The sequence below is a fragment of the Dermacentor andersoni genome, chromosome 6 (assembly GCF_023375885.2).
Source record: "Dermacentor andersoni chromosome 6, qqDerAnde1_hic_scaffold, whole genome shotgun sequence".
NCBI classification, from domain to species: domain Eukaryota; kingdom Metazoa; phylum Arthropoda; class Arachnida; order Ixodida; family Ixodidae; genus Dermacentor; species Dermacentor andersoni.
Genome location: NC_092819.1, coordinates 143,853,205 through 143,875,940, shown reverse-complemented (window position 1 = coordinate 143,875,940; position 22,736 = coordinate 143,853,205). Strand labels below are relative to the sequence as shown.

Genomic DNA, 22,736 nt, shown 5'->3' with positions numbered 1-22,736 from the left:
AGTGAAAGGTCAGGCTGCCTAAGAAGGTCTGCCATGTTGTCGAGAGCTGGTTGCATCATTCTTGATTTCTATATGAGATAGCTTTCCCGTAGACTATAGTACTCCTTAGACTGTAGTGCTTATTGTAGTGTGCCAGTGTTGTTGGTGTGGCTGGGCGAAACGTACCTCCAACTCTCACCTGTAATTTTCTGTCATTCAAAAAGTAGCGGTTCATCTTACGGGCTCTGCCACTAATTTTTGCGCTCATCGTTCCTCCTATTAGAGTATCCTGAGGTACTTATTAAAAGCCTCTTGACTCTCCTCATTCTTTCATAAGTGGTATTACACAATGCCCTCTAATAAAGCCACTGCTGCTTATCACTCACTAATATCTGTCAGAAGGGACAACTATTGAAGAAGGTTTTCTTTGTGTGGTGTGCATGATGCAGTATGGGCGTTCATGTCTTTTGACATCTATACATCCGTAGAGCCGGCTATCTGATAGAGCACTTACTATGCCTGACCATGCTTATTCATTCAGTGCAGTTGAACAAAATATATTGTTGTAATGAATGTTTACACAGTCGAAGCATCAGGAAAGGTGCATGTTTTACAATTGTTCCCTTTGCTTTCGAGTGGTTTTAGTATTGCTTGATAGGTTTTGCATATGCATACCCCCCTTGTGCAATGGTTCAATAAATGATGATGAATTAAATAGAAGCTCGATGTCTTTTTTTAACTCTGAATCCCATCGAAATGCTACTGCCAAGGCTCGCCATTCAACCCCTTACCTTGTGTTAGCAGCAGAATACTATAGCCACAGTGGCAGGCAAAAAAATTAAACAAATCCGTTGTCTACACAATCGTTTTGCTTTATGTCGGTAAAACGTGTTATAAGTGTGTCGTTGCAAAAAAAAAAAAGCAGTTTATGGTCCCTTATTGAATAAACTGCACATTGTGCATAGTTGAAATGCAGAAAACTCTTTCAAAATCCCAGGGCGATATGTTCTTGCAAGTAGCATGGTACTTCATTACTTATAAAAATAGTAATCACGGAGGATACCGTTATATGGGTTTACAGACTAATACATGTGATCACAAGTTTATTAGAAACTGTTATTAGAAACATGTAAATCATAGAGGTTTCTGCACACTTGATTACCTGTGGACCTGCAAGGACGGTTTATATGTAAGATTCAAAGATTCACACGAAGAGATGCAACTGGTTGACTTCACTGCAGACTTCTGATTTGCTCTTCATTAACGTGTCGTCTTCTACCGTTTTGTCTGCACAAGAACAGGCTGTTTGCCTGCTCTTTTAGCATTGTTGCATGAGTTTTACATGACGGTACCGGAGGGTGCGTTGTCAGTGTGACTCTATAGCAAGCTAATAATTTACTAAACGTAGACTTAATTTCCGTTCATATTGTCACAGTCGGTAATGTGTGAAGAAGAGGACTATGATGGTGGCCTGAGAGACGACGAGGAAGAGGGTAGTTTTTTTATCGCTGCTCTACGCTTGCTGGCCCAGCCATTAAAAGCCATCTGTAAATAGACGCACGCTTCTTCCTTCCCGTAACATGATTGGTGGAGGTGCGGGGTAATCACTTGCGCAAGACGGAGCTCCGCAGCAGACGTAACCTGGCCACCATGTCATCCGAAAGAGAGAGTTCAACCACGGCCCCGTCGTCGCCACGGACGGTCATCCTGGCCCAGCCTCGCGACCCTGGCATGTTTTCCGGGATCGACAACGTTGACGTCGATGACTGGTTGCAGAATTACGACCGGGTCAGCGCACACAACAGGTGGGTGAACACGCTTATGCTGGCCAATATAATATTCTACCTCAAGAAAACGGCACGGGTCTGGTTCGAAACACACGAAGAAGAGATTACGAGCTGGGACCAGTGCAAGCAGAAGCTTAGAGATTTGTTCGGCAAGCCCGTCGGCCGCCAACATACTGCGAAGAAGGACCTTGGGACCCGTGTACAAACGTCCACTGAATCTTACGTTGCGTATATCCAGGACGTCCACGCCCTTTTCCGCAAAGTGGATAACAATATGGCAGAGGCAGACAAGGTCAGCAACGTTTTAAAAGGCATCGCGGACGACGCGTTTAACCTGCTTGTTTACAAGAACGCAACAACGGTCAATGAGATCATTAACGAATGTCGCCGCTTTGAAGACGCGAAGAATCGCCGCATAGTTCAACAGTTTACGCGGCTACTCGATACCGCAGATTCATCGACGTGCGAAAACATTTGTCCACCGCGTGAGTCCACCTCCTGCGAGAACGTCGTACGTATCGTTCGGCGATAAATTGAAGCAGCGTCTCCTTCCACGCCAGTCCCGCAGTGCTTTGACGATTCCCGGCCGCTTGTGTCCCTCATTCAGTCGGTAATTCGCCAAGAACTGGCCAATGTGGGTCTTCCGTCCATCTTCTCCGCTAGCCGTCCTGACTTTGCTTCGTCTGCTGCCTCTGCTCCTGTTCACCGGAGCCAATACGGTCCATATCCTCGCCATCGCAACCCGGCCGAATGGCGCACACATGACGATAGACCCATCTGCTTTTAATGTGGACGTGTGGGACACATCTCTCGCCACTGTCGAAGTTTCTGGCCAGCCAACTCTCGACCAAGCTTTCCCGCCTACCGCCGGTCCCCACTGAATCCTCGCCCTCCATCACTCTCCACCGAGGTTGAAGACGCTCCTGACAACGCTCGAGACACCGTGACCAGCCGCTCGCCATCACCACATAGTCGCCGCTACCGTTTGCCCAGCATCGTCGCTATCCATCCCCAGCTTACCGTCGCCGCTCTCCGATGGGAAACTAACAGGGGCAGCTCCTGGAGGTGACGCTGCTCTAGAAACCCGGCCTGAAATTCCTCTGCTAACCCTGCCTACTAATCGGAACCTTCTGGACTTGGACGTGGATGGTTTTCCCATTACAGCAGTCATCGAAACTGGAGCGTAAATTTCCATCATGAGTGCGGAGCTTCGAGCACGCTTGAAGAAAGTACTGACTCCTGCTCCGGCTCGACTGCTCCAGGTCGCCAACGGTGGAACTCCGGTTGTGCTTGGAATGTGTACTGCTCGTGTCAGTGTCGCCGGTCGCCCCACGTCCGTTTTGTTTAGTGTGCTCGAACGTTGCCCTCACAATGTGATCCTGGGACTCGACTTTCTGGCCGCCCATTCTGCTCTGATTGACTGTTCCGCCGGCGTTGTACAACTTGACCTACCCGTACCTGTTCCCTCAAGCTCCAACTCAGCTTTGTCCCGCGGGTTTTATACGCCTGCCATCTCTTGCAGCAACCTGCATCCCTGTCTTAGGGCCCGTACATGGTCAGTCCGCCTGTCCGTTCCGCCCTCGTCCGCCCGCGTGCTGATGGCTCTCTACGGGTGAGCGAGGAGCGGTCGCAACTTTCCCTTCCGCACGCCTGCTCGTATCTCATTGGCTGGTCCGAGGCGGACGGTTTGGCTGTCGTCACAGCAAACATGGCGCGTGCTCGAAGCGAAGCGAAGCGGGGACGTAAGGCCTAAGCTACAGCCGCGTCAGAAACAGTATATTTTTTCTCCTTTTTGTGATATTTACTAGTTATCTGGCACCCACGGAGATAGTCATCGAAAGCAGCAAGCCGGCGTACCCTTCCAGACCTCATCAGTGCGTGCGATCGCCAACAGAAACAGACGGAGCGCAGGAAGTGTGTGTTGTGTTTACGAGAGCGTCGGAAGAAATATTTGAAGCCGTCGACTTCGTGGTATTTTGTTCCATGCTTCGCGTGCGTGTCGCAAACGAGAAGTCCATCACATACACGCGCATTCTGAGCAGCAGGACACATGTACAGTCGCGATCAATATGAAGGTGATCGCTCGAGCGGCGACCGAAACTAGGAGCAGCGCCACGTTACGTCATCACCGTCAGTCAAGAGGGAAATATCAGATAGCTTCCCTCTCTCTCTTTTGCTGTTCCCTGAGCAGGTGTCACTCCCGTCTGGCAACTCGCAGCTTTTCGTCACCCTTCACTAGATAACCTGCGAATTCATTTTGATTGCCTTATCAGCTATTGCACAGAGGCGTCATTGTTAGCCAATGTATGCATGAGGCAGGGACGCGCACACATCATTGCCATGAAACGGTAACAAACACAAAAATGTGTCGAGTTAGTCTTGGGGGTGACGGTTGCCGCCTGTACGAGCGTAAAAGGGGAAGAAGGCAGCGCAATCTTTATCTTCGCAGTTCCGAAATCGGCCGCTATGCTGCTTGGAAGGCTCGCCGGTCGCAGCTCGAGCGATCACCTTCAAATTAATCGCGACTGTACATACAGTGCGTGGCGAAATAACTAGCGTCCGATTGGCGCACCCAGCGTACACGTTTGGTTTCTGCTCTGTGTATGCGGATCGTTGCCGCGAAGTGGTGAACGCCAGCCCTTCGCAACTTTCAGAAGTAATGATACGATCAGTAGCGACAAATGTTTATCGCCTTGTTATCGCTGCCATTCCGCGTGTGCTATACTGCGCGTGAGCCGTTTTGCCGGCTGCGACGCGCCGAGGTGACCGCGACGTTCGAGCTGTGTTCTTGTTGTTATGAGGTGTGTCCTATACTGCGTGTGAGCCGTTTTGCCGGCTGCGACGCGTCGAGGTGTCCGCGACGTTCGAGCTGTGTTCTTGCTGTTATGAAGTGCGTTTGCAAGCTACAAACCGTGATATGTATGTGCGATGTGTCGCAGCGTTGCTGGGTGTAGAAGTGCTCGTTCTACGCGATGTGCGTTTGCTCATAAGTGAACTGTGCAGAAGTGTTGCCGATCGCGTTTTCATATTTAGTACCCTTACAGATAAGCCCTATCACACCGGCCTTTTCTGCTTCGTACATCTATCTTTTCTTTCAAAGGTTGTTACTGCACGGTTGAAAATGCTTCTATCGGTGGGGGGAAATTAGGGAACATCATAATAATTGCATACGTCAAGACGTTCAGCGCTGTCGTGAAATGTGGACGCACCTGAGAGCACTAATGTCATGAATGCAAATTTCTGGCAGCCTTGATTTTCATAATGTGGAAACTAGTGTGAAGATCAAGAATTTCTAGATTTCACGAAGTAAATTGCTTTATATATTGTGATGCAAGCGGCTTACATAGCCAAAAATCTGAGCTGCTTGTTTTTGACTAGTGACTAAGCACAGCGTGTGTTTGTGAAGACACCAGTGGCATGGTAAATGAATATGTTATAGGTAAGAACTGGATACTACCTTCTTATTAACTAAAAATTTTACGCTTGCTGACAAAAAGCAATATGAATGTAAAAATGAACACGTAGGACGAGTAGTAACAAGTAAGTGTCACAGGTATGGTATTATATAATATTCTGCTAGCAGCCAGCAGAATTGTGTGAAAGAAATTTTGCCCAGAGTTCTTCCTCACTAGCCAGCCATGGTCACATTACTAATGCAGGCAGAATTGGGTAAGCGAAAGTTTGTGGTTACTTTGTTTATCCACCCTATTTGATTATTTGGTTCGTGTCGCCTGTTTTGGCACGAGCCTTCAGTTTAAAGCGAACAATAGCACAAGTACCAGCATTATATGCCTGATAAGTGCTTTATTTTCTTTCCTCGTGTTCATTCTGCCAACAGTCATTAGCAAATAATGTGCATTAAACTGACTTGGGCCTGTAAAGTATGTCCATTAAATGGTTTTCCAGTGCACTTTCATCTGCCAGTAAGTTTACTGCTACCTATCATTCGTGGGTGTTGGATGTTGGACGCTATAAGTGGCTATCTGACTGATCTTTATTTTGAATGGGCCACGGTTCCACTCATTAACTGAACCGTTTTCAGCTGCGCTGCCAGACTATAGAAAGGGGGACCTCGCCTCTTGTCATTCTTTAGCATGTTCATGGCCACAGTGAATTGTCCCTGAGAAGTCAGCTGCTATCACAATATAAAACGTGCCTATTGGCTGCTATGAGTTTATCCTGAACACGAATTTTCACATTTATGTAAGCATTAGTTATGTGACCGAAGCCAGCCAATGAGCATGAACTGCTGGCAAAATTTTCTTCAAGTGACTCTGCAGGCAGAGTGTCTGCTCCCTATATTATGTTAGCCACACTGCTTTGTCAGTATGCTGAATTGTTCTTTTTTTGACAGAAATTTACTACCCAGCCAGACAAGATATTGCCAAACCATCAATTTTAGGCCCGTACACATGGTCACTTCTTTATTTTATGATATTCTGGACATGACACCCATGTCTAGCTTAGATTAGCAACATCAGCTTAACTTATGCACGGAGTTGAGCTGCTGCATGTGAGAAAAAAACCACTGCATAGCTAATAGGAATTAGACTGGTACGAAAAAATTGTCTTTATGGCTTGTAGTCTAAGTGGTGCTGTTCATTTGATGCACACAGTAACACGTGAACACAAATGTATGTGTACCTTGCATTTATGTGCATGTGTGTGTGAAAAAAACAGCACAACTTCTAATATCAAGGCACGTTGTACCAACTATACCCATTAAAGATGTTTTATGTGGTATTCAGCTGATCTTATTGAAATTTTATCACATGGTGCAGTTACAACATTTCATACCTTTATGTAAACCAATTTAAGACCTGTATTCACTGCATGTGAGAATGCATATTTAGGCCAATGCAGTACCTGGGGTAGCAGCTTTTTAGTTGGCTTTTGCCACAGCTTATTAGAGGGATCTTGTTGATTATGCCATCCAAACAACTCATATAAAGGTTTGTGTTTAGTATACCAGCAGTGAAATACTGAATGCAGCTGCAATTCTTTGTATACTAGTGAGATTAATTCCACTGCTCATTGTTCTGTAACGTGTTGTTCTTCAGTCACACATGGTGACAGTATTTGGCGTCATGAGTTCTAGGCTAATTTTCACATGGGCCTTTCGATGAAGTGAAATCTGCCTCTTCAACAGTCAGTTTAGTGGAAAGCCACCACTGAACCAATAGCTCAAAGAACAATTCCTGCATGCTTTTCACCAGTTGGGTAGTGCGCGGAAACTATGTGTGATACATCACTTCAGCTACACCAATAATCACACAGCTAAACCTGCCACATATAGTTAAGTCATCGATATAGGCAGAGGAAGATGATGCACGTATGTAACAGTTACTCATCCCTTGAAATGTGAATGACCCAAACCTTCGTGAGCATATCAGTCACAACCATCTAGCAGCACAAGTGGGAACACTTGTGCTATCACAAGCGAAAACATGTAGAATAGTACCACCGTCTCAGCTGGTTTGTCGTCATTACCTTGCCTGCAAGTTTCTTGTTTATATTGGATAGGCTTCCTACTTTATGAACTAACAGCTTTCACAACATTTACTGCGCTAATGAAGGCACAGCACAGATACCAGTACTGAAGGAGGTATAAACAAGTAGGGCAGAGAACTTGTGGGTAAGTTCAAAAATAAACGGGTAAAACTATGTCGAACAAACCATTTTCACAATAGAAGATATACCATCGGCAATTAATGCACATTCAGAACATGCAATAAGTGCCCTGTGTGGGAGACTGAGACCTGTGATGCCAAAAACTTGTTTGCCTTTTAAATATTGACATAAAGAAAAATTCCAGTCTGTACTTCTGTGTCGGAGGGTAGAATATCAAAGGAGAGGTGCAAAACGGATTTTGCATGTAGTAGTCCCTTATGAATGTGCTACTCAAGTTGTGCCAAGCATAGCTATGTGTGCAAAGCATTGCACAAGGTACCATATGTATGTCTGACACATTAAAAATCTTTTGCATTGAACACTCCGAGCTCTAAATGTGATGCATGCTGTTTTCAGCTACAAATAGTGTGTATACATATTTGACCTGCACCACAAAGAGCTGATGTGATAAAAAAATGTGTACACCTTAGTGTTATGTTGCTTTTCATGGTGTCTCAGTTTACTTAATACAGTTTTGAATTTACAGATTGCTTCACATGTTTATAGCTAAAAACCACAGAAAACTACTTGCATTGTGACTGCGAGGTCACAACACGAGCATTTGTATGGTATCCTTCCTGTTCATTGGTGCGTCCTTGCACTATAAATGTAAAACGTGACACCTGCAAACCTGAGCATCCACCATTACATTTCAAACACTTTGTTGAATGCTCGGCAGTTATGCTTACAAGCACATTGTGACAGCAAATCTACACCACCTTAATTTAAGTGCGATGTAAAGGGTTGTTTGTGCATGGCCAAGCTGTTCTAACATGCCTGCAGGGATACAGCATTGTCCAGTGGCACCGTATAGTTCAGGCGTAACAGTGAACTAGTAAACAAAGCGGCTGATAATACTAAGCTGACCCATATGTAGGAGCATTATATTAGCTAACCCACACGCAAAGTTGCTTTCAGTGTACTGAATAACCACAGCTTTGATTTACCAAGTTATATCGCTGCACACAGCGCTGAAACAAAGTCTGTACAATGGTGAGAAATGCGCCAAGGAATGAAAGATTACTTGTGATGTGTGGATTTGAATAGTAGATGTGAATGCATACCCAATTCACCAGTATGCATGTTTTCTTTTGGAACAATTTTACATTTGGCGCAGAGGCTGAGCCACTACGGCCTCTTGACTGCAAATTTCTGTGCTCTCACAGTGCTAATGGGAGTATGATTCATTTGGCTACCCGAATAGTGAATAGGTAATAGAACACTACAATCTTTCAGTTTTACGCAGAGCACCTTGTGCATTATTCAGAAAACTGAACCTAAGGAACTATTCGCTGCTCTGTTATGGAAATAAAAAAATGGCAATGAATGTTTCCTCACTTTTTGTGTGGCCCTGTCTTCTGCCCTATGTGCCTTCATTTCATTGTCATGTGCATGTTAAAACAACAACTAATTAAGAAAGACAAACACAAAACTACTAACTACATCAACCCATCAACCTTTTCACACCACAAGAGGTCACTGCTAAGCTACACTTGATAATCTCGGTTTGCTTTTAAATAAATACAGGCACTGGCCAGCTGTTTGTTATGCTATACATTTTTCATTTTCCTAAAATATGGCTGTGCATGAGCTAGCAAGGTTGTTACTACATAAATACATAAACAACATGCAGCCCATGCCCAACTAACTCGTATAACCTGAGTAGAGCTTATTTTTTATATGTAGAGCAATCAAAATAAAACACGCATGTATGATGCCGACAGTATCAAACAGTCTCAAGTCGAACATCCTTGTTTGGTGCCATGGGTGAGAGAGGGAGCATGCCTGTCAAGGTACTGCTTAATTTTGTGCGCTTTGGTAATGTTTGTACGTTGTTAAAATGTTAAATTAGGTATGTTAAGTAGTAAGGTGGCAACATATTGGCCACCCAGGCTGGCAAGAAAGAATGCAATTGTTTGATTTCACTCAAAATAAGTTTTTTTATCAGCAATGTAAATTATATGCTTTAAAATAAATACTCCCCTTGGAAACATCTCATGAGTATAGCTATATCTGCATAAGGTCACTGTTATACATACATATTGCTTTAAGCCAGTCATAGTGAATCGTACACTCACTGCTTAACCTTCCATTCCTTGCTGCATGAAGTAACCACTTATGCACAACCTTCTTGCACACGGTGAGAACTTCATTCATCGCTGAGCACATCATTTAAGGTTATATTTTGTTTAGAAAGTTTACAAGCAGCAAGTATTAAATTTCTAAGGTGCATGTTTCATGCCTCATCTTTGGTGCCTTTATATCTGTAAAAAAGGAAAAGGCATTCCATGCATCCAACTCCTTTAAGCACTCTCTTAAAATTGGCAGAGTGAAAAAAAAAAGCACGAGCAAGCGTATCAGCAAGCTGTACTCGGAGCCTCACACGTGTGCTCTGGGCCGCTATTTTGTAGCAATGCCTTATACCTTATTCTATCCTATTCATATTATCCACCACACACGGCCGCCTGATCGCGTTGATAATGTGGGCAGACCGTCGCTCTGACCAGTGGCCAAGCGCGAAAAGCCTGTAAAGGCATAGAATCGGAAAAGGCATCGCTAGAAAATACCGGCCCAGTAGCAAAAAGGTGCGTCTTGGCGACCTACGCAAATGCATTCCGCGACAGATGTGCGTGTGTTCCATATTCTTGCAAGCTGTCACTAGCACTCAGAAACCGCGCTTCCGGCGACACTATCAGTTTCGCGTGACGCAGAACGCAGCACGTTGGATAATTAGAGAGGTTTTGTTCAACCAGCCAAGGCAGCGCGCACTGAAAGTAATCATCCGAGAATACGTCGCGTGCTGCGACGTGATGCGATTGCAATACATCTGTAAAAGGTGGCGCAGATAAGACGACTGTGCAATGTTTCGAAGAAGGATGACGGTGCCAATGCAACACATACGGCTGCAGAACAGAATGTGGCAGCGTAGAGTCGCATTTTCACCGGAACGCGGAAACTTGATATCACATCTGCAAAAATATGCCAGTGTCGTCTGCTGTCAAAGGTCGTTGCCAACCTTGAACACCTTTGCTCCGCCGAACGGTTGCCAGCTGTGAACAGGCCGCGTCGCCCAATAGGAGTGCGCGTGGGATCCGCTCGTGCGGATTGAGCGTGCATCGAATTTTGCGACACCTTCCGCCTTTTGGGCTTCCGCACGCGGGCGGACGAGGGCGGAACGGACGGGCGGACTGACCATGTACGGGCCCTTAGCCTGCCCACCTGTACCTGACGGAGACTACGTCCTTACTCCCGCTACTTCAGTCCTGCTTTCTCACAATGTCTCCTTTCCGTACACCATCGTTTCTGTTGCGGACAATCAGACATGTCTTCCCATCCTAAATTTCGGACAGTGCCCACAGGTAGTTCCTCGAGGCCTATCTCTTGCCACATTGTCACCGACGCACGAGTGCTACATTTCCGCTCAATCTGTTGCGCTGTCTTCGACCAATGCTCATTCTCCGCCTTCTGCATCAGCCCCGACCGACGACTTTACAAACATGATTGCACCGGGCCTCTCAACCCAACAAGCCGCACAGCTCCGTGGCCTCCTCGAGTCCTACTCCGACATTTTCGATCTGAACGATCGCCCTTTGCGTCAAACTACGGTCGTGACGCATCGGATAAATACCGGCGATGCAGCACCTGTTCGCAGACGCCCATACCGGGTGTCGCCCTCTGAGCGACAAGTTATCCAGAGCGAGGTTGACAAGATGCTTGCCAAAGGGATTATTGAACACCCTTCCAGCCCGTGGGCGTCCCCTGTTGTTCTCGTCAAAAAGAAGGCTAACAGCTGGCAATTCTGCGTTGACTGTCGTCATCTAAACACGATCACCAAGAAAGATGTATATCCACTTCCCCGCATTGACGATGCTCTGGATTGTCTCCACGGTGCCACTAATTTTTCATCTATAGACCTTCGCTCTGGATATTGGAAAATTGCCGTGGATGAAATGGACCGTGAAAAGACCGCATTCGTCACACCGGACGGCCTATATCAGTTCCGGGTAATGCCTTTTGGCTTGTGCGATGCCCCGGCCACCTTTGAACGGATGATGGACATGCTCTTGCGTGGTTTGAAATGGTCCATCTGTTTGTGCTACTTGGATGACGTCACCGTATTCTCTTCAACCTTTGCGACTCATCTTGAAAGACTTTCATCTGTTCTTTTTTTTCGCACCGCTGGCTTGCAGCTTCACTGATGCCAGTCTGGTGCCACACCTCGTCGATTCGTCAGGCATTCGCCCCGACCCCGCTAAAGTTCATGCTGTGCAGAATTTCCCCGTACCAACTTGTGCCAAAGATGTTCGCTGCTTTATTGGCCTTTGCTCGTACTTCCGCAGGTTTGTGGAAAATTTCGCCTATGTTGCCCGTCCCCTGACTGACCTCCTGAAGAAAGACGTTTCTTTCTGTTGGGGCTCTGAACAAGCGTCTGCTTTCTCGCAGCTCATCACGCTGCTCACCACACCTCCTGTTCTCGCCCATTTTGACGCCTCCGCTCCGACAGAAATCCGCACTGACGCTAGTGGCTACGGCATCGGCGCAGTTTTAGCTCAACGCCAATGTGGGCAGGACCGCGTCATCGCCTACGCCAGCCGCCTCCTCTCTCTCGCAGAACGCAATTACTCGACTACTGAGCGCGAGTGTCTCACCCTCATTTGGGCGGTGGGCAAGTTCAGACCCTATATATTGTCGGTCATGAACAGTTACAACCGACCACCACGCCCTTTGTTGGTTTTCCTCCCTTAAGGATCCCACCGGACGCTTCGGTCGCTGGGCCCTACGGCTGCAGGAATACACAACACTGTGGTCTACAAGTCGGGTCGTCTACATCAGGACGCCGATTGCCGGTCTCGTCATCCCGTCGATGTACCGGACGGCTTAGTGGATGTCGCACCGATCTGCGTTCTTTCGCTCTCTGCCTTGCAAGACATTGGCGCTGAAGAACGACGCGATGAGTCGTTACGCCCCATTATCGAACGCCTGCTCTCTGATCCGTCTGACCCATCCCTTCACATGTTCGTACTACAAAATGGCATCCTGTATCGCCGCAACATGCACCCCGACGGGCCCGAGCTCCTAACCGTCATTCCGTCTCATCTGCGACAGACTGTACTGCAGCAACTGCACGACGTTCCCACCGCTGGACACCTTGGCGTTACGCGGACCTATGACCGAAATCGGCGACGGTTTTTCTGGCCCCGTCTCAACCGCTCCGTTCGGCGCTATGTTGCCGCGTGTGAGTCGTGTCAACGCCGGAAAAGACCAGCTGTGCCTGCTGCCGGACTGCTGCAGCCTTTGGATATACCGGCCGATCCTTTTTTTCGCGTTGGCGTTGATCATCTCGGACCATTCCCTATATCGAATGACGGAAAGAGGTGGATTGCCGTCGCTACGGACTACACAACTCGGTATGCCATTAATAGAGCCCTACCGACTAGCTGCGCTACAGACGTCGCTGATTTCTTGCTTCACAACGTTATCTTACACCACGGTGCACCTCGTCAACTTCTCACCGATCGCGGCAGATACTTTCGTTCCAAAGTCATAGACAACCTACTTCGATCTTGTGCTACTAAACACAAACTTACTACCACTTACCATCATCAAACTAACGGTCTTACCGAACGCCTGAACCACACATTAACTGACATGCTAGCAATGTATGTTTCCTCTGATCATCGCGACTGGGACATTGCTCTACCATTTGTCACGTTCGCCTACAATTTCTCGCGCCAAGACACAGCTGGCTATTGTCCCTTCTATCTCCTCTTCGGCCATGAGCCAACTTTGCCTTTCGAGACACTCCTCCCGACCACGCTCGACTCGCCGACAGAGTACACTCCGGATGTCATAACCACAGCGACCCAAGCACGCCAGATTGCCCGCATTCGTCTTTCTGCTTCACAGACACGCCAGAACTGCCGTTACGACCAGCGCCATCACGACGTACGAACCAGGTGCTCTTGTGCTAGTCTGGTATCCAACTCGACGTGTTGGTCTTTCGGAGAAATTCCTCTCGCGATAATATAGCCCTTACCGCATCCTTCGCCAGGTGACCCTTGTCACATATGAAGTGTCTCCGCTGGATGCCACGGTGTCTTCACCTCTCTCTGACATCATCCACGTCAGCCGTCTCAAACCTTACCTTTCTCGGACAGATGAGCCGCACCAATAAGGTGCTTTTTCCGACGGGGGTGATGTCACAGTCGGTAATGTGCGAAGAAGAGGACTATGACGGTTGCCTGAGAGACGACGAGGAAGAGGGTAGTTTTTTTATCGCTGCACTACGCTTGTTGGCCCAGCCATTAAAAGCCATCTGTAAATAGACGCACGCTTCTTCCTTCCCGTAACAATAATAAATATTCAAGGCGTATTAGTTTCCCTGCAAGAAAAAGAATCCTCCAGAGAAGAGGTGCAATTTAATATGCATGAAATATTCGAAAACAAATTGTTTATTCAAGCCATGGAGTTAATGCTATCCTTGAAAATTGATTACGATAGCCTGCACGTTTTCCATGTCAAATTTTATCTGTGAGGTAAGATAACATAACCTTTCTAGAATCATCGGACTAGTCACGAATCTCCACTAAGATCAGTGTGGGCGGTGCCAGTGACTGGAACGTGATAGTTGCCCGCAGGGGCGTCTGCGGCAGCAGGCGTTTGGTGCGTTGCGACACCACGTACCCGAGCACATGAGGGTTGGCCTCTCTCGCTGTTAGCCGTGCGTGGCTTAGCCGTATGCGGGGAAGGGGCGATCCTTCAGGTTGAGCCGCTGCCTGGGTGTTCGGACCTGGGTGCTTGCACCGTACATTCCCAATCCACGCCGATGCTTAATGCGTCAGCGTTTTGGGCATGGGTCTCAGAGCTGCCGACGGCGTACTACTTGTGCAACATGTGCATCTAAAGACCACACATCCGACAACTGTTCTTCTGCAACCCACTGCGCTAACTGTGACGGAGACCACCCGGCTTATTCGTTATCGTGCCTGTCATGGAAGAAATAAAAAGAAATAATCGAACTCAAGGTAAAACTAAACATTTCTTTTCCAGATGCGCGCAAGCGTTTTTCTATCCACAACCAATTGAATTCGTCCTACAGTGATGTGACGCGCCGGTGTGCAGTGCCACATCCTCTGGCTTCCGCGCGAGTCACACGGAGTGTGAAGACGGTTACGCCATCAGGACCCCTGGCAGAAGCAGCCACTGCTGTTCCGCCCTCTGCCACGAAGGGCCAGCAGACTTCCGGGCCTGCCGGTCCCTGGGCCACTGCTCGTGCAGACAGGCCCGAAAAACCCCCGAGCGTGCCCGCTGAGCGGACATGTAATTTTTAGCACGCGTCTAACAGCCCTTCTACTCAAGGGCTCTGGTGAAGTCCTAGTGTCACTGTTATGTACCGTTTTGTTCCACCATGATATTAACGAAACCCAATTGCCATCGCCATCATTTTAGTACCTATATATCACACCATTTACAGCGACAGTTCTTTAGGCCTTTTTACTGCCATGTCACATTTACCGCGATGAATTCACTGCCCACGCCATTCACAATACGTTGCTTAAATTGCCATTTGGCATGGCGCTGTTTGGCCATACCTGGCCCTTGCGCCATTGAACATCACATACCATCATGGAACGTGATAGCTCTTTTAAATGTAGCTCCATGTATACTTATTTAGCTTCCATCAGCTTTATAGCCATGAAGTCTTAAGCAGTTTGTTGCTTCCGCGCTAAAAATTATTGCTGCTGCTTATAAATTTTACGCACTGTAATTCAAAAAGGCCCTAAGATGCAAGTGCTTTTACAGCCAAGCTCTATTTGACTAGCCGATTCTTCCCTCCGTCTGACGGTCGCCTGTAGGCCGAAAACTCCTCGAGCACAACCCCATGTGCATGTGCGGAAAAAAAGAGAGAAAGAGAAGCGACGATTAGAAAACACCATTTAGATAGGAGAAGACATGTTTACTCCGATCCATGACGTCACGCTGCCTGGCCCGAAATTTCCATGGGCAAGGCTGGCGTGATGAAAGCGGTGAGGTCAAAATCACTGTTGCCTACTCGAGAGCATCCGCGTTAGATTTTAGGGCAATGGGGCCAGGAAACATCGCGTCATTGATCGGAGTGAAAATGCTCTGTGCCATCTGGGTGTGTTGGATTAGCTGCGCCAGTAGTGACGTCGTTGTCCGTTGCAGCCGCGCGCTCCCGCACCACTTTCTCTCCGGCTCCGAAATGGGTAGACCACGCATCATACATATTCCTTATGAGCAGGCAGCTTTCGATCAGCAGCACCGCGAGCAGGACCGAGAACGAGCTCGTTTACGCCGTGCCGACGCTGCAGTACGGGCACAAGAACAGGCTCGTGCAGCCGATCGCTAGCAGCAACGGCGTAAAGAGGATCTGGCATCCTACTAAGTCGTCGTTTAATGAACCGTCGAGATTAACACAGTGATAAACACCGGTGCCCAACGTTCCAGCTTTGCTGGTTAATAACCATCTGTACGGAGTGCTTGGGCGGCGATTTTTTTAGCTCCTTAAAACGCGTAATAGACTCGCAGATTAATATTTCTTGCTTTACACAGGCATGGGCTCTTGGGGACAGACAGGGTGGCATTCCTGAAACCTTTCCGCTGCAGGGAAAAATGAAACGGCACACAGTGCCCCACAGCGAAATAGCAGTAATAGATAATTTTGTGATCGAAGCGAGCGCATCGTGCACTTATTATTTTAAACGCGAGTAGCGGTATGGGTGTCGCAGAGAATCCGGTCGCCGAGTTTACCGATTCGTTCGGGAGCGAAACTTTGCCCGTATATATACGTATGTGAATATGACAGCGCTATATACTCTCGATGACTCGGCGTTCTGACGCAGTACAAGATGGAAGTACCCCATGTCTCGTCACCTTTCGGATGAGAGAAGCGACCACTTTCACCATTATTTTGCCCCCTTCTCGTTTTAGACAGTTGGAACGCCTGTATAGTTTGCTTACCCGAGTTCACGGCCGCCTGCGCACGCGAGCATTCTAGAATTACAAGGCCAGAAGCGCTTAGAAATCGTTGTCTATTGAGTTGCCAATAGCATGTAGTGCCCTCTGGGCTGTACTTGTTTGCGATAAGGTAACCTCGCAGCATACGGTATTATCTGACTGAGCTATCTCGAATGCCCAGTTACCAAAGCCGGAAGTTCGAATCCTTCTATAAGATTCTTTTAATATGGCGGTGGTGAGCTTGAACAATTCATCTCCTCTAGTGCACATCTGCAGGCTTGGAGTGGCGCCTCACACCAGCAAAAGATGCCGAGAGCGAGTGTGGCTATACTAATCCAGGTACTACCAAATTAGGGAGGCCCACTAAGCTTGAACGAAGACACTCCCTCACCAGAACAGGAATTGGCCTCCCTGGTGCAGTATTCGGCCGCTACCTCCCTGATGATTCCTACAATTAACCCATGACATTCAGTCCCCAGCAGCTGCGGAGCGCCTGACCGAGGCAGCGGTCAGACCTGTAACGCAGCAGAAGGTGCTAACAATCCCTGGGTCTGGACAGACCGCCAATGGAAACTGACCTTATCAACCTGTAACAGCCGAACTCTGTCGAGTGAGGCGAGCTTACCAGGACTCTTTGATGAGCTTTGAGACATTGTTTCGGAGATCATCGACCTTAGTGAAATTAGAAGAACTGGTGTAGCTCATACATAGCTGAATAACTGCAATTTCCTCTGCTACAGAGGTCTCCCAGATAAGAAGCAATACGGGGTGGGATTCCTAATCCATAAGGACATAGCCGGCAACATTGACGAATTCTACAGCATTAATGAGAAGGTAGCAGTAGCCGTAGTCAAACTTAATAATAGGTATAGATTAAAGGTAGTACAAGCCTAGGCTCTAACATCCAGTCGCGATGATGAGGAATCAGATGACTTTTATGAAGATGTTGTATTAGCAACGAGAAAAGTGCAAGCTCAGTATACTGTAGTAATGGGCGACTTCAATGCAAAAGTGGGGAAAGAGCAGGCTGGTGAACAAGCTATTGGCAACTACGGCGTAGATACTAGGAAGGCTAGAGGTGAGATGCTGGTAGAATTCGCAGGAAGGGATCATCATCATCATCATCATCATCATCAGCCTGGTTACGCCCACTGCAGGGCAAAGGCCTCTCCCATACTTCTCCAACTGCCCCGTTCACCCCGGTGCAGCGGTGGCGTAGAGGTAGAACACCCGCCTCGCGTGCAAGAGGTCCGTGGTTCGAATCCCGGTGCCGCGCAATTTGCCACCGGATTAAAAAAAAAGAAAAAAAATCCGCGTGTTGATAAAATTGCATAAACAGGCCTGGAGTGTGGCCTGATCCCGGTGACCAGAACCGGTAACGCACTCCCTCACCAGAGCAGGATTGGCCACCCTGGTGCAGTACTTGGCCACAACCTCCTATATGAACACAGCAGGAAGGGATAAACTTCGAATAATGAACACCTTATTCAGGAAGCGTAGCAACAGAACGTAGACCAGGAAAAGCCCTAAAGGTGAAACAAGGAATGAAATGAACTTCATGGTTGCTGCCATATACTAGTGAGGGCTAGGATTCGCCTCAATTCGACCAGAGAAAGAGTAAAACTGGACAAGAAGAAATAGGTCAGCCTAGAGGCAGTGAGAGTAAAAGCAGACGAATTCAGTCTGGTACTTGCAAATAACTATGCCGCCTTAGAACAGAGAGATGATGACGTAGCGGTAATGAACGAAACCGTAACTAGGCTGGCTGCAGAAGCAGCAATTGAAGTGGGAGGCAAGGCCCCAAGGCAACCCGTAGGCAAGCTCTCTCAAGTAACAAAGGACCTAATGAAGAAACCACAAAGAATGAAAGCGTTCAACTGAAGAGATAAGATAGAATTTGCGGAACTGTCACAACTGATCAAGAAGGCAAAATAAGTTATATTGGAAACTATAACGTGAGAAAGACTGAAGAAGCCGCAAAAATGGATGCAGTCTAAATCAGTGAGAAGAAAACTCGGCAAAGGACAAACCAAGATGTATGTACTGAAAGATAAGCAGGATAATATCAGCAATCTCGAAGGTATAGTAAAAGCAGCGGAATAATTTTATACTGACCTGTACAGTACCCAGAGGAGCCAGGATATCTCCTTTAGAAAGATTATTTAACAGGATACAGAAACTCCTATAACTAGCGGTGAGGTCAGAAGGGCCTTCCAAGACCTGGAACAGGGAAAAGTGCGAGGGGAAGATGGAATAACAGTGAATTTATTCAAAGATGGAGGATACATAATCATTGTAAAACTGGCGGCTCTCTCTATACGATGTGTCTGTCGACTTCAAAACTGTCGTCCCAGAAAAGTGGAAAAAGCCAAACATTATAGTAATCAACAAAAAGGGAGACGTTAAAGAATGGAAAAAAGTTAAAGGCACTTTAGCTTACTCCTAGTATTATATAAAATATTCACCAAGGTTATCTCCAATAGAATAAGCGCAACACTGGACTTTAGTCAACCAACGGAAGAGGTTGGCTTCAGGAAGGGATGCTCTACAAGAGGTCTCATTCATGTCATCAATCAGATAATCGAGAAATCCGCACAGTGCAATCAGTCTCTCTATATGGCTTTCATAGATTAAGAAAAGGCATTTGATTCAGTCGAGATACCAGAAGTCATAGAGGCATTACGTAATCAAGGAGTACAGATCCCTTACGTAAATACCTTGGAAAATATCTACAGAGATTCCACAGCTACCTTAATTCTACACAAGAAAAGTAGGAAGATATCTTTAAAGAACGGGGTCAGGGACACAGTCTCTCCAAAGCTATTCACTGCGTGCTTGGAAGAAGTATTCAAGCTATTAAACTGGGCAAGCTTAGGAGTAAGGATCCACGGCGAATATCTCAGCAACCTTCGGTTTGCCGATGACATTGTTCTATTCAGCGACACTGCAGACGAGTTACAGTAAATGATTGAGGACCTTAACAGAGAGAGTGCAAGAATGGGGTTGAAGACTAATATGCAGAAGACAAAAATAATAATAAATATATTGGCGATCCTGTCAGCTTCTAGATTCTGTGAAGGGGTACGTTTTCCTAAGACAACTAATCACAGGGCACCCTGATCATCAGAAGGAAAAAAATTGGGTAGGATTGGATACGGCAGACATTGTCAGCTCCTGACTTGAAGCATACCATTATCATTGAAAAGGATACTGTCAAATCAGTGTCTTTTAGCGGTGCTGAGATGTGGGGCAGAGACTTGGAGATTGACAAGGATGCTTGAGACCAAGTTAAGGACCGCGCAACGAGCGATGGAACGAAGAATGCTAGGCATAACATTAAGAGACAGAAAGAGAGCGGTTTGTATCAGAGAGCAAACGGGTATAGCCGATATTCTAATCGACATTAAGAGAAAAAAATGAAGCTGGGCAAGTCATGTATTGCGCAGGTTAGATAACCGTTTAACCATTAGGGTTGCAGAATTGGTACCAATAGAAGGGAAACACAGTCGAGGACGGCAGAAGAGTAGGTGGAGCGATGAAATTAGGAAATTCGCGGGTGCTAGTTGGAATCGGTTGGCACAGGACAGGGGTAATTGGAGCTCGCAGGGAGAGGACTTGGTCTGGCAGTGGACATAAAATAGGCTGATGATGATGGTGATAATGATGAGACGATAAACATGTGATGACTGCAGATATTGCAAAGAATAGATCATAATTACGGCGCTAAACCGCGATGAGAAGCGTAAAGGTCTCTGGAAGAAAGGTACACTTTGACAAGGATGTGGTGTGTATATTTGTTCACCTTAAAAGGTGCATTCAACGAAAATTTATTGGCATCTGTGGTTGCCGCATGTTCTGTTTTCTTGCACTAGAGACCAAGAGCAAGTGATATTTCAAAAAAAAAAAAAACTAAAAGAATGCTATCACGAAAACAGTTGCAGCACCACAATACTGCCTTTGGGCGCACTGAGATGCACAGCCCATGCCGGCTTCCTGGACATGCGGCCGAACTTCCGGTGGATTCACAAGCTCGCGCCTATAGGGAAGCGGCGTTGCGCCTTTCGGCAATTTTCGTAGCCAGTTATCGTACCGTCGGGATCAATGTAGCGTCAGCGAGCGCGGCCTTTCCGTGCCTCGACGCCGCGTTGCTCGCTGTCCATGTTCGCGGCGTCTATTCTTTGGATGTGTAGCAAAACACACTTTCCCTGTGGCTCAGCACGCGTCGCACCGTCGATTTGAATGTACAGCCCCGTTTCCAAGTCGACATCGCTGGCTTCACCGCTCCCCGTTTCCGCTGGTGCGCAGTGAGCACGCTACCGTCATTTTGTGGTGCACTGTAGTGGTGCTGCTCAAAGGGAGCGGCCATCGCATTCACAAATATTACCACCGCCTAATTTTAATGAATAAATTGCCCGGAACGAATTCTATACCATTGGTTATGCTGCTTAGCGCAAGTCAGTTGGGTCTGAAAACGTTAATTCAAGCAATTAAGCACATTCTTAAATAAACACAACTTTCATCACCCGGGGTTTTTTAACGGGCGCCGGAAGCATGGCGCAGGCATTTCCGCATTTCTCCTCCGTCAAAATGCGGCAGCCGGGAGTCGATTCCGCGTCCGCTTGCTAGGCAATGCAACGTGAAAGTCACTAAGCAACCACAGCTTTATTACGTTCGTTCTAAGGGAATATTTGCACAAGGGTATTTTTTTCTAGTGGCCTGTCAGTATATCTTTCCGTAAAGGACTTTGACGAGGAGGCGCGACGGATATGCGCTCACCGTACCCTCCTTTTTGCAGGGACCCAAACTTCTTCGTCATTCTCAACATTTACATGCAAATTATGGCGACCATCACTATTAAAGGTCACCTGCCAATAAAGGAGTTTGCTGCATCCGGCAAGATTGCTGCATGCGTCATGTTGGGCGCGCGTCTATTCCCCGCTGCGATGGACCACCTGATCTACTACCAACGACTCAAGCAGTTTGGAGCCGCCAATGGTATCAACCCGGGGGGCGCCAATGATCTTGCGGTAAGCAGTCGCACAGAGACGTATCGATATGCGTAATACGTGTCAGTAAGCAACTGAGAGCTTTAGCGTGTCCTTAAAGGTATTCGCGGAGATTCCTGGATCAACACCTACTAGCATGGTCACATTCCTTAAAGCATCATCGATTCACGGAGAAGCTAGTTTCCGCAAGCGTGAGTTGGTGCAACAAAAAATTAGAGGTGGGCTAATTGCTAGAGATCCATTGTAAAGGAGCGCAAAAAAAAAACGGGCGCAATACATCTAGACAACACAAGCGCTTACTGAAACTGCTTTATTCGAACGAGGCCTAAGTATACAGCACAGCAGTGAAGCTGAAAAAAAGGAGGTGAAATGAAAAAAAGAGGAAAAAGTATACCGAAGCCACGTGCTGTTAATTTTCATTATCATCGTCAAAATCAATTATTGGTCGGTATTTACAGTGTCTTTTGCGGAAGCATGCCTGGGTCTTCTTCGATACTCTTTACTAGGTTTAGCAGGGGTGGAGCCCTCTGTCGAGGGCTCCAACAAACTCGGCTTGCCTGCGTGCTCGCTGCACCAGGCCACTTTGGTCCTAGCAGCAATCGCTGGCCAGCAGTGCCTCCCATTGCGCCGCACTTGCATTTATAATTATAGGGACTACCGTTATATGTTGGAATTCTCAAGTGGTGTCAAACAAGGTGGGATTTTTACTACACCCGTGCAGTCATCTGCGTATCTGGTGGGGTACATTCTACTGGGTAGGTTTAGGTTGGGGAAGGTTTATGCGTGGAGCTGCCTCCGGTCAGCGCCATCCGCCCTCGTGAGGGATTTATGTGGGATAGGGTATCGTATCCGGGTTCCCCTGTAGTGGGCCAATAAAGGAGGATGCTCATTTGTAACAGCCGGTGGACTTTGGAGTGGTTTCTTCGGGCACTCGGATTGTATACTTTTGAGTTACCATGTCCACCAGCCTCTTTGAAATCTCTCCTTTCAGTTCAGAATCGCGGCTTGCTATTCATAACTTAAGTGTATCTATGTGAGGTGTCTTAAGCTTAGTTTTAAACTTAGATTCTAAAAAGGGTTGTGGTTCTGATAACATTCATAATTCCTATCTCATACGGCATGGTCTCTGATACAGTGGGTTTCCTACAGTGATATTTAATAAATCCTTGCAAACAAGTACTGTTCCATCAACCTGGACAGTTGCGAAAGTGATACATTTGCACAAGCCTGGGAGTAATCAAGAAGTATACAACTAGAGAGCGATTTCGTTAGTCTCCAGTTGTAGTAAACTTTAAGAACATGTCGTCTACATACA

General features: G+C 47.0%; 1 protein-coding gene across 1 annotated transcript in view; it reads left to right on the top strand.

Annotated features, from left to right (window-relative positions):
- The window catches only part of LOC126523383 (membrane metallo-endopeptidase-like 1), a 173,968-nt gene that overhangs the window by 58,424 nt on the left and 92,808 nt on the right, over positions 1 to 22,736 (top strand). The window contains exon 4 of the mRNA XM_055066933.1: positions 21,211 to 21,442. Within this exon, the coding sequence (XP_054922908.1) occupies positions 21,211 to 21,442 (232 nt within the window). The remainder of the gene's footprint in view (positions 1 to 21,210; positions 21,443 to 22,736) is intronic.